This window comes from Strix uralensis, chromosome 3 (genome assembly GCF_047716275.1).
Source record: "Strix uralensis isolate ZFMK-TIS-50842 chromosome 3, bStrUra1, whole genome shotgun sequence".
In the NCBI taxonomy this organism is placed as follows: Eukaryota; Metazoa; Chordata; class Aves; order Strigiformes; family Strigidae; genus Strix; species Strix uralensis.
In genome coordinates this window covers 97140143-97152368 of record NC_133974.1, presented here as the reverse complement: position 1 = coordinate 97152368, position 12226 = coordinate 97140143, and the positions used below count along the sequence as shown (strand labels likewise).

The 12226-nt window shown below is 46.4% G+C and overlaps 1 protein-coding gene across 4 annotated transcripts in view; it reads left to right on the top strand.

The window, feature by feature from the left end:
• LOC141941197 (uncharacterized) overlaps nucleotides 1-12226 on the top strand; it is a 61381-nt gene that overhangs the window by 37431 nt on the left and 11724 nt on the right. For 2 of the 4 annotated variants that reach the window (XM_074863506.1, XM_074863509.1), the window contains exon 4: nucleotides 8459-8512. The exons of 1 other annotated variant lie outside the window; for it this stretch is intronic. In XM_074863506.1, the coding sequence (XP_074719607.1) occupies nucleotides 8459-8512 (54 nt within the window). The remainder of the gene's footprint in view (nucleotides 1-8458; nucleotides 8513-12226) is intronic. One more of the 4 variants, XM_074863507.1, reaches the window with a different exon arrangement.

The window sequence follows — 12226 nt, the reverse complement described above, 5'->3', positions numbered from 1 at the left end:
TTTATGACAGTAATGAGGGACCAAATATCCTAGAATTATAGAGTGGTTTGGGTTGGAAGTGACCTTAATGATCATCTTAGTTCCAGCCTCCCTGCCATGGGCAGGGACACCTTCCACTAGACCAGGTTGCTCAAAGCCCCGTCCAGCCTGGCCTTGAACACTTCCAAGGAGGGGGGCATCCACAGCTGCTCTGGGCAACCTGTTCCAGTGTGTCACCACCCTTGCAGTGAAGAATTTCTTCCTTATATCTAATCTGAATCTACCTGCTTTCAGTTTAAAGTTGTTACCCCTTGTTCTATTACTATACTCCCTGATAAAGAGTCACCCGCATCTTTACTGTAGGCCCCCTTTAAGTACTGGAAGGCTGCTATAAGGTCTCCCTGGAGCCTTCTCTTCTCTTCTCTAGGCTGAACAACTCCAACTCTCTCAGCCTATCCTCATAAGGCAGGTCAGCCCCCTGATCATCTTCATGGCCTCCTCTGGACTTGCTCGAGCAGGTCCATGTCTTTCTTATGTTGGAGGCCCCACAGCTGGACACAGTACTCCAGGTGGGGTCTCACACGAGCAGAGTAGAGGGGGTGGAGAATCACCTCCCTTGACCTGCTGGCCACACTTCTCTTGATGCAGCCCGGGATACAGTTTGCTTTCTGGGCTGTGAGTGCACACTGCTGGTTCATAGTCAATTTTCCATCCACTACTCCTCCCATGTCCTTCTCCGCAGGGCTGCTCTCAGTCCACTCATTGCCCAGCCTGTGTTTGTGCTTGGAATTGCCCAGACCCATGTGTGGGACCTTGAACTTGGCCTTGTTGAACTTTGAGGTTTTCACGGGCCCACCTCTCAAGCCTGTCCAGGTCCCTCTGGATGGCACATCCCTTCCCTCCAGCCTGTTGACCACACCACACAGCTTGGTATAGTCAGTGAACTTGCTGCGGGTGCACTCAATCCCACTGTCCATGTCACTAACAAAGATGTTAAACAGCGCTGGTCCCAGCACCAACCCCTGAGGAATCCCACTTGTCACTGCTCTCTACTTGGACATCAAGTCATTATATATGTTAATATGTTGATGTTTTGAAGGGGTTTCAGACAGATTGAGGATAAATGTGGCAAAAAAAGCATTAATGACTAATTCAACTGAATATGAAATAGAAATAACTTTCTAAAGAGTTCAGAGTCTTTTCAGGATATTCCACAGTATCACCACAGCTTACTGGGGCTTGTTCTTGTAGGAGGGGACTGTTGGCCAAACCACTTGAATTAGCCTTTATTTTAAAGTGCTGTGAGGCTGGTGGAGCAGTCTGCAGACTGTGATGGATGATAATTGTGATTTAAGGCTGTGGCTGAAATACAACCCTCCTGGTGCTGTGCTGCTGCAGGGGCTGGGCTGGGAGCTCATGTCCGTGTCTAGCATATGGATATGCTTGGTAGTGGCTTCACACCCCTGGGCCCAGACAGTGGGTGCTTCCCTGGCACAGGGTACCCCCAACGATGCAAATGCAGAGTACCCTCAGGTGGCAGCTAGGAAGGCCTGGCCCCCTTGTTTCTCTGCAGATTAAAGTCATGTATGCCTGAGCATGGCTGAGGGTAAAGTCAGCTGGGGTTGCTTCAGCTTTACAGCAGTAAGGAGACTGTAACCTACTCTTTCTTACAGTTTTTGTACTGCAAAGATAAGAGGTGATGAGCATACCCTAGCAGCATGGCTCAGTGCCAAGAAATTTAAAAATCCAGTCCAAAATCAACCTACAAAGTAGCTTTAAAAGGTTTTTTTGCTTGTTATCCTCCTAAACCGGTTGGGAGGGCAGATCTGGCTTTGCCCCTTGCAGAGTACCCATCACCATGTTGGTGAAAGGACAGGAGCCATGGCCTGGCTCCTTTGCTCCCTGCCACATGGGCACGGAGCACTGCTTGCCTGGGTGGGAGAGGTCTGCAGAAGCAGAGGGCACTGGGCTTTGCTGCTTTAGCCCCAAGGTGCCTGGAGCGCTCAGGTCAGGGAGACACTGAAAGCTTCAGCCTTGCTGCTGAGTTCTGGCTTGGGCCCTGTGGGTTTTCACGCTGGGCTTGTGGGAGCACTGCCTTTGGGGGTAGCTGATCCCCTTCCTTTAATTCAGCCTGTGCTGTAAAAAGAGCCCTGCTGAAATCCCCCGCTTTGTTGGTAGCGCGAGGCTGCTGCTGGTTCACCTGCTTGCGTGTGTACCCACTCTGGTGGCTAGCAGCTGTGGGCCTCCTGCCCCTGCAGTCCCCTGGCCATCCGCCCTCTGCCACGCGGTGGGACGGAGGTGGGACTTGGTCAAGCAGAAGGCTGCAGCCACATCGTGCTGCACAATAGCCACTTTGTGCAGTGCCCTGACCTCATCTGCCCACTGCGCTGCAGCTGCACCCCTGCCCTGCGCCTTAACCCTCTGCACGCTCTCCACGCCTGAGCAGTGGTGAGACAGGGGACAGACTTTGTTCGGCAGCCGGCTGGTGAGGAAGTCTGCTGCTCCTGGCCCAAACCTGACTCTGAGGGCTGGTAGAGAGGGAGGTCAGGCAGGCTCCTTGCTCTCAAACACCTTTCCAGGAGAGAAGGGCCATGGGGCCGTGTTCCCCCGGCCACATCGGTGTGTGCACAGGGAGTGGCGTTGGGCTGGAGCTCACACATCAGCATGGCTTCTGCACCGGCATCTGCTTCACCTCCCCATCACAAGAAGCATCTTGTTGAGGCCCCTTCAGCCCTCAGCTTACTGGGCCATGGAGCTGCTTCAATGCCTTGCTGTCACATTTTCTCTTTATGGACATTGATCACTTGGCATGGTTTCTCCCTTCATATCAGCCTTCTGCTATGACTTGAAGTGCAGCTTCTCCTCACATTGTGATATTTCTTCTTTCAGTTCTTTTTCTGAACAAATCAAGCAACATCATCAGTCTGTTTTCTGTGATGAACAGTCAGGCTTGGTCTGCCTTGTTGTCCGTGGAAGACTCTGAACAACTGGCAAACTGACTGGTAGGGTTAACAGCATGGAAGTAAAACGAGTTATAGAGCTGAGGAGACTTTTTCTTAAAACTTAAGTCTGCTTAAAACTTTGTATCCTGTGAAGAGCTTTAGGATGTCAACAAGGACGGACACATCCATACCTTCAGTCCAAGTGCACCAGCCCTTCTGTTGAGGGTCCTCAGCAAAACTAATAAAAGGCAGACTTCTGGACTGCTTGATGTTCTAGAAGTCTGGTCTTTGAGTCAAGTTACAGCACAGTTACTGAATAGACTTTTTAAAAATTTTGAAGTCTCTTTCATTAAGCAAGTGAAAATCCCTGCAGAATTCTTAAGTCGTAGCAAGCTGATTGTGTATCAGTATGTAGCATTTGATGAAGTGTGCTGATTTATTGTAAATTAAATGATGAGTTAACTTGAAGTGAGAGTTCCTGTGCTGTCTTGCATGAGATAGACTAAATTGGTTTGAAAAAAAGATAGTAGTGAAACTGCATCCAGCTCTAGACAGGCTCTTAGGTTTAAAATTACAACCAGAAAATAAAATTAAGTAAATAATAATAATTATTTAAAAAAACCCCACCAGTAGACAAAAGAGTTGTTGCTTTGTCCTATGGAGGTAGTGAAAATGAAACCATTCTAAAATTAGAAATGTGTATATAAAAAGCAGATGTAAATGAAAGGTGTTTATTAATATACAAGCTGGTATTTTGCATTGTGCACTGTTTTAAGACATTGTTCAAACTCTTACATATTTACAGGTTAAGCTCTGATGCCCACCTTCAAACTGCTTATTGCCAGAGTGTTAAATATTTTTTCAACTTCAGTAGTGTGACATAAATTCATCTTTCTTGAGAATTTCACTATTCATAGAATGACCTTGCCTTAAGAATACCTATATTTTGTTTGATAATATATATTACAATCATCTGGATGATGCAGTTTGTATACAGTAGTTCTGAATACAGTAACTCGTGTGTGTAAGCAAGTACATGCGTGTACCACTTACCGTCTGGGTTAGTTCAGAACTGCTCGAGTCAGTGTTAGAGGACTCAAAGCACTACTGCTTAGTTGGAAATGTCTCATGAAGCAAGGCTGGACTACAGAGCTGTGCTCCGAGAGAAGCAAGGGTGGTGGTTCATCTTTGCTCTTAATGTGGTATTTTGATGTGGCAGTGATGTGCAGCAAAGCCACACGGGCAAGTTCAGGGGTTCATTACCGCATGTTGCTCAGTAAATATGTAACCTCTAAGCGATTGTTTCCAGTCCCTGCAACTTTCTTTTGAATCCAGGACAGAGTCCCTGGGTTATGAGCAGGGAGTATTTGTATAACAGGAGGTAAAATTGGTGGGAGGGTTCTTACACTGAACTGATTCTGCTGTTTTCTGGGAGTTTAACCCTAAAATGTTCCAATTCAGTCTTATTTTTAGTGAGGCATAACTCTTGTGCCCTCCAAAAGACTTTCCACATTCCCTTAGTCATGTCATTTCCTCCTTTCAAGTAGAAGCCACAGCAGATCATAAAATAAACTTTCCTTCATGCAAGTAAGTGCTCCCAAGCTGTAGGTTTTAGCTCCAATGCCAGCAGTTCTGTTGGAGACCAACAGAAGGGACTTTTCAATTGAAATAGGGAGGCTGAGCACAGACGCTGCCTCTTTCTTCCATTTCCTTTTCTGCAGGTGGAAGAAAGAGTCTCAGAAACCAAACCCTATGGTTTATTCTCAGCTCTCCTACTAACATTCTCCATGACCTTCAGCAAATCTCTGCTCCTCTCCCTGTCATAACTCCCCAAAAATAACTCGAGGAAATAAAACTGCACTTCCAGATTGGCCTAGTAGTTAGGAATAATCCTGGTGTTACTAAACTGAACGTGTCACCTTTCTTGTAGGCCATTCCCTCTGGCTTTAGGCTACTGCAAGTCATATAGCCAAATAAATGTTATTTCAGCTCTGCCTTGTATCTGTGTAAATAGGAGTTAATGAGTTCCTGCATCTCATGGCTGGCTTGTGACGTGGAGGTCTTCAGAGGGAGGATGAGGAGAGGCTGCCATGGAAAGTCCCTGGCTGTTGCTAGGCAGCACTGCTTTTTAGCTTCCCTGTCCGAAAGTCTGCTCAGGTTTGGCAAGGAAAGGGAGAACTGAGGGATGGAAAACCATACAAAGATGCTTGACTGACTTTGTGTAAAGCATGGCTTTACTGTGCTGGATGCAGAGAGAGTGTGGCTGCAAGTGAGGTGGAAGCAATTTGATTAAATAGAATAACATTTGATAACTGGTCTTCTGTTTATTCACTCTCAGCTGCAGGATCATGTGGCTGGCTTGTGCTCTTTCTCTCCCTCCCTCTGTTTTGTCTCTCTTGATGATCTTGGACCCTTGCAGTGAAGCTGGAAGAGTGCAGCACAAGCAATCTTGCTCTACTTCCAGTCTAAGTGGAAGTAGGAAAACCCAGAAGTTCCAGAGAACTTCCTCTGAGGTTTATGCTCCAGTTTTACAGCCTGTGGATGAGGGGATGTCATGTTTTCATTGTACTATGAAGTCCATCGAGAGAGGCACACTAGAGATCGTTATTAACTAACAAAAACTGTTATGTAAGGCATCCTGCTCTTGCTGCACAATGCAACCTCTTTGAACCATAAGAATAGTGCAAATAGTGGTAAGATCCTCATATGATTAAAGCTCATCACAACAGTGTCGCTAAAAGAGCACCTCTGTTTTCTGCCAGAAGCGTAGGACTTAAGATACAGCTGAGCACTTGAATTCCTCTTGGTAGAGTCTGGCTGGTTGTCCATCCACCCACAAACTAGTTCAAACTTTTCAGTCAGTCTTTGTCGTCTTGTAATTGCTGTCTCTGTTGTTCCTCCCTGTGCATTTTAATAGAAGGCCAGGATGAGTAAATTCAAGGTCTTTCTGCCTCTACTAATTTGTAGTTGGGAAATAATGTCTTTTGTTGCACCCCAATGGAGTCATCAGGGGATCTGTGGGCACTACCTCGCTAGGCATTGGACCCCAGTGGACTGTACTGGAAGGTGGTGTACTTGCTCCCTGGCTGACAGAATTGTGTTTAAAGATACTTTTCCCCTTTCAGCAGAGGATCCGGTGGTGCTACTGATGCACTGTGGAATTTGGTGTCTCAGCCTCTGTCCATCCTTGGGGGTTCAACCAAGCACCACTGCAAAGCTCAGCTTTACAGCAGCCTAGAGAAGCTGAGAGTCTTGCCCAAAGTCACTCAACTTGTAGTCAAATGGGATGTGGCAGCGTATGTCCTGCTGTAACAGCACTCTTCACCTAAAGGATGGGGCTTAAATATCCAGAGTCCTGATTTTTCACTTTCATTGCTTGACCCTACCTTGTCTTGCATATTCTATCCCACCAGTGGGCTTGTGGCTTAAACAATCCGGTTTACCTTTCCTCATCCCCACCAGCCAACATTTCCCAGCAGTTTAGAAGAAAAGCTTATGGAGAGACCAAAAATTTGCAAGACCTCACAACTCCTCACTTTGCCCTTCCCTGCACCCCTAGGGTTTGTCAGCCCCACCAAGTTCCCCTTCTCAGCCTTTTTGACTTTGTGGTTGTGGGGGGTCTTAAAGGCAGTAACCTCACAGTAAATACCAGCCTTAAAATAACTGTCTTGCAGCCTGGCTGGGAATAGAGCCCTGTGGTGTTTTATAGGAATTCCTGGAGAATTACTTGCTTAGTCAGAGAGCGCAGGCTCAGGTCAGTTCAGTTCTCTTTGTGTCCTTCTACCTGGTTTGTGCAAAGACCTGTTGGGTCCTTTTAGGTCAGAAACCTTGGTGCTGTGCTGTGCTGACCCGGCAGCCTGCGCTGCCAAGGTCAGACCTGAGGGCAGAGGCATCAGGCATGGCTGCTGCTGAGCCCTTTGATGAGTAACAAAGACAGCATTAGGATTCACCTGCTAAAGGACTGAGAAAAAGCTCAAAATTCTTGCAGCACTCCCTTCTCCCCCATACATGCTTGGACAGTATGCACTTTCCTCAGGCCTTGAACTACCCATGTACAAGTTTCAGGACTTGCTGCAGTGCCCATCTCTTTTTCCAGGCGTGTAAGCGGGCCGTGAGTGTGCTGAGGGCGGGATCTTAGATCCAAGAAGCTGATATGTGTAGAAATGGTAGGTGGGTCTCCAGGTCCCTCCAAGTTTTGGGCAGCTGTGTGGATTTGAACTGCAAAGATGTGCTCATGGGGTGTAGAATGACAGAAGGTGGTGGAGGACTGGGAGTTCTCTTCCCATCACCCAGCAGTACTTTCTACTGGAAAAATAATATATACTATCACCTGAGCACTGTCTTCAGTTTTGTAGGGTTTTTTTTCTTCTGAGGTTTTTTTGGGGGGGTTGTTCATATATTTTTTTTTAAAGTTTTTTGAGTTTCCAAGGTTCCCTTTACTGTGTTGCTTTTATCTTGTCTTCTACTGGAAAAAGCAGGAAGACAATGAACAAAAGGAGAGAGGAAGTAGAAACGTCTCACTATTTACCATCCACACTGGTAAAATGGTGGGATGTCTTTCCACAGGTCTTCTGTATTAAGAACTTAATCTGAAAAGCACTTTTGTTGCTCTGTTAAAGTGGTAGTGGTGGCGTGTTTTCCCACACTTCATACAGCTTTCCAACTGGAAAAGGGTAGAAAACAGTCAGAAGCTAGGAAAATCTGTTTCTTTCAAAAGCTGATGGAGAAGCTTCTTCCTGACATGCCTCCATCACCAAGTTTTTCACTATGAAAAATATAGTTGAAGTATTTTTTACGGAAAAGCTGTTCTCTCTTGAAGCCTTCATTTTCTACTTTCAGTCATTTTTTGGAAATTTTTTGAGGGGAAAGAATGATTTTATTCACTTGCCAACTTTCAGAGCATTGCCTCAGAACTGGGATAGAGCTGCAGCTCACCTGTTTATTTCTGTATTTACACAGAGTAATTGCTGTTTTAAGTACATCCTGTTTGCTAAGTTGTGCGGTTCATATGTTATGACAACTATAATGGCTCTTATAGTATATGGCAAAGGGATTTAGGACTGTGGGCAGGTACTTTTTACCTTGTTTTTTAATTCTAAATAAATAAACATAATGAAAATAACTTAAATAATGGGTGCATCCACATTTACATTAAATAGACTGTTATTTCTTCATAAAAGGAAGATAAATTCACCTGCTTCAGGGCAAAGTCTAACCACTAATTGACAGAAATTAGGAAGAAACTTCCTTTTAGGCAGTTGTTCCATCTCTTTCTGTGGAATTTCTTGTATGTTCTTTTGAAACCCAGGGTATCAGCCACTGCCAAAGGACTCTGTGCAGGTTGGGCGAGACCGTCTCAGATCAGGCTGATTACTTGATGGCCACCTCTGGTAATTCTTAATCTTTCATATCTCACTTAACCATCCATCCATCTTGTTTGCTAATTAAATGTTGATGAAAAGAGACTCTCTACAACCACGTCTCTTCTCTTCCCTCGTGCTACTGCTACTAATCCCTGGATTCTACTTCTCTTTCAGAAGATGCTGCTCAAGAAGAATTGTGGAGCGAAGACTAGAGTTATTAAAATTCGTGTAAGTTCCCCTTTTCTGGTGCAGTTCCTTCATCTTTCCACATATATCTAAATGTGGTGATTCTCTTTGAACATCTACGCCTAGAAGTTTATTTCTGGAGGTTTCCTGTGGCTTGATCAGCTTCTTAACAAAAGTTGCTAGCCTGGAATATAGACTGTAGTTGCAATTTAGGTTAGGTGCTGATGAGACTAATAATACATTGGCTTTTCCATTTTGAAGACTAGGGGTTCAAAGCTTCCTTGGAGTGAAAGTCCACATTCCCTGCTGTGAGCTCAAACAGTTACACATAGCTGTCCTGTAGGGTGTCATTTGGATCCTTCTTGACCAAGGGAAGTGCTGATCTGAGGTAACAAGTGGTGTTCAGTAGGGGTGAGCTAGCTGGTAGATAGCTGTGGAAAAGGGACTATGCCTGCACGGGGCACAGGTGCCTGCAGAACTGTATGGGATGTGGGACTGGATCATGGCAGATGGGAGAACTATATTGCTTGGTGGCTTTGTAGCTGGGATGACACTGCGGTGTCTGAGCACCTCCTGTTCTTGAGCGCACACACACCTAGCAGGGCTAGGTTTGCTCAACTCTCCTGCTAGTAGCTTGGGCTGCCTGCCCTCAGAGTCTTTGTCTTTAGTACTCCATCCCCTGACTCTTCAGCCAACCCCTGTCTCCTTTGTGGGTACTTGGCTTTCTTTTGGTCAGTGCTGTATAATGCTGTGGGAGATGTGTGCATGACCTTGCACATTGCAGCCGAAACAAGTGCCTCAGTCCACTGAGCCCCACATGATCCTCCACACGTTTGTGATAACACAGGCAAAACCAAGTCAGGGTGAAGAAAACAGATATCTTTTGTGATAAAACTGCTGCTTTCACTGCAGTAATTATAGCCTTGCAAGAGGGATGAATGACAGACCAGGATCCTGCCGGATTTACACCTTGCCCAGCAGGAAATGGGACTGATGCCTTTGTGTACCCAGAAGTGCCACTGTTTATGGGCATGCTGTTGGGTGCCCTTGCCCATCACTGCTTTGTGGCTGAATTTTGTGTTTGAGAGAAAGAGGAGCAGGTAGGGCTGGCTAGAGCCTTGTGCAGAGCTGGATGGTATTTTTCCAACTGCTCATATGCCTTCTGCCAGGGCACTTCAGTCTTGTCTTCCAGCAGCTCCACAATGACCCAGTACTTCTGATCGCACAGTTAATCCTGATCTGTTACATATTCTCTTGTGCTCCTGCCTGGGTTGTTTTCAGTAGAGCTGTCTCCTCCTGTGCCCCTGTGAGCTTTCCCCAGGCTGTGCCTGTCCTTCAGACCTACCAACAGCCTAATCCTGCTGCAGTGTTTTAGCACAACTTGTTTATCACCTTTCTTTATGCCTGCCCCACGTGCTTTTACTGTTTTTAATGGATGTCCCTGGACTGCGGCTATTTCTAGTGCTGCTTGGTGGCAGTCTCCCAGTCCCTGTGGTTTCAGCGATGCTTCAGTGAGGTGGTTTCTTCTGACACCTTGAGCTTATTATTGCTTACTCTTGTGCCTTTGGAGAATCTGAGAGGCAGAATTGTCCCCTTGCTCCCTACTGAGCCCATGTCAGCTTGCACTAAAATAAACAGCAGAAACTGGGAGCACACCGTTCTAACAGATGGCACAGAATCCATGCTTCTTTGGCCAACCTTGCCAAGCTGGGACAGTGCATCTCTACCTGAGGTGCTCATGTGGTTTCCATGACAATAGCATATGATGCTTCACAGTCTCTTGTTGGTCTGTTATGGTGGCAGAACTGTTAGGTAAAAGAGCATTTTTGCTTCTGTTTTTCAAGTGATTGCAAGTGTCCACTTTTGTGTACCCAGCTTAGAAAGGAGGCAGCAGGTCCTTGGCAAAATACCTTGCTGAGGTACCTCAGCTCTGGAAGCAGCTGAGAGAGGTCCATACCTCCTGGAGGATGATGCTGTGCTCTTATCATACAAAGGGAAATATCAATCCAGTCAGTGAGACATGCTTGGCACAGGGTTCCTTCTCAATGTTGCCCAGCAGCAGGACAAAGAGGTAATGGGCACAAGTTGAAACACAGGAAATTCAGGTTGCCCGGAGAATTGCAGAGTATCTGTCTGTGGAGATAGTCAAAGCATGCCAGGACATGGTCTTAGGCAATGTGTTCTTACTGACCCTGGACTGAGGAGGGAAGGGTGAACTCTACTATCTCTAGAGGTGCCTGCCAACTTCAAACCATTCTGTGATCTCTGGCTCTTGCCTAGCATTTGGTAATGGAGTCAGAGCACACTAGGGACCTTAGCTCCCTTGGGAGGGCTATTCTGAGGCCTTTTGTAAAGGATGATAGCAGGAGGCAAGGTGAGAGGCTTGGTTCCCTGTCGCTGAGAGTCTGGTGACACAGGTTCAGTGTTTGGACTTTGCTATTGTGGTGAGGGTGGAAGAAATGAAGACAGATCTCTCATAGCAAATGTGTTGATGAGCTGTTATAGGAAGAACCAGGCAACTGTCTGCATGTCTGGACAGGAAACATCACCATGTGAACCAGTTTGCTTCTGTCGCTGTAGCGCTGAGAAACCCTGATGCACACGTGCCCCTGTTTCAGCATAGGTAAAGAGCATGCAGTCTTTCTGAACTGAGGTGGGCAGTGATGTCCAGACAGCATACAACTGGATGGAGATGCAGTGAGTGAACTGATCTGAGGAGCAGGCAGGCTACCTAATGGTTTATGCCAGGGATTTGAAGCAAGGATTCCTGCTTTCTCCCCTCAGTTCTCCTGCTGCTGGATAGCTTGAAGGAGAAAGGATTACACTTATTCCCTCCTGTGCAAGGACAATGATGACAGTGACCTGCTAGTAACGTCAGTGAAGCATTTTCATCCTGTTCTTGCTGAGAACAGTGTCTCATGTGGTTGTGAGACAACATGTGCTTTTAAAAATATCCTCCTGCTGGCTGATATTTTGTTTGCCTTGACATCTCATGGTTTTGCTGGCATGTCAGGATGCAAGGTGTTGCGCTCATGCATCATCCCAGCTATGCTCTTCCTCCTGCTTCTGCTGGAAGAGTCTTCCGTGGGAGGGTGAGATGGAGGGGCAGTGACTTTGCCCTCTGGCACTGAAACACAGTTTCAACCCTTGGAAATGTTCATAGTCCTTGGGAATCTTTCTCAAGCAGGTGACCTAAGTTTTGCTTCTCGGTGTGCTCTTTTAACGCTAAGGTGTCACCTTGTTGTTCCCTGTACTTCAGCTTCCCATGGGCCAGCTCAGGTGGTGTTAGGCTACAGCCTTTCCACTTGCTCAGCAGTTCTTCTTAAGCAGGATGATGGGACAATGATGTGACCAGTCTAAGAACCTAGTCAGATTAAGGCAGAGAGATTAATAAACTTCCCAAATATGCAGCAGCTTGGTCGTGTTTGAAATGTTTTCAGGAATAGCAGCTGTGAGAGGTCAGGGCCTACACTGAAGGGAAAATAATATTTAAAAAAAAAAAATCTCTTCTGTCGTGTCCTGTCCCTGTCCCCGCCCCCCCCCAAGGATAATGGAACAGGAGAATCAGCCGCTATGGGCAGGCGAGCAGGTATAAACTGGAGGTGACAGTGTATGTATGAAGTACAGATTTGTACGTAACAGATACGTGTAGCATAGAACATGTCCGTGCAAGGTGAAGGGTAGTTGTGGGTGCTACGTGGATGTTGTGCAGTGAGGTGGGCAGTGTGTGTGTGAAGACCTGGTCACTGAAGGCCC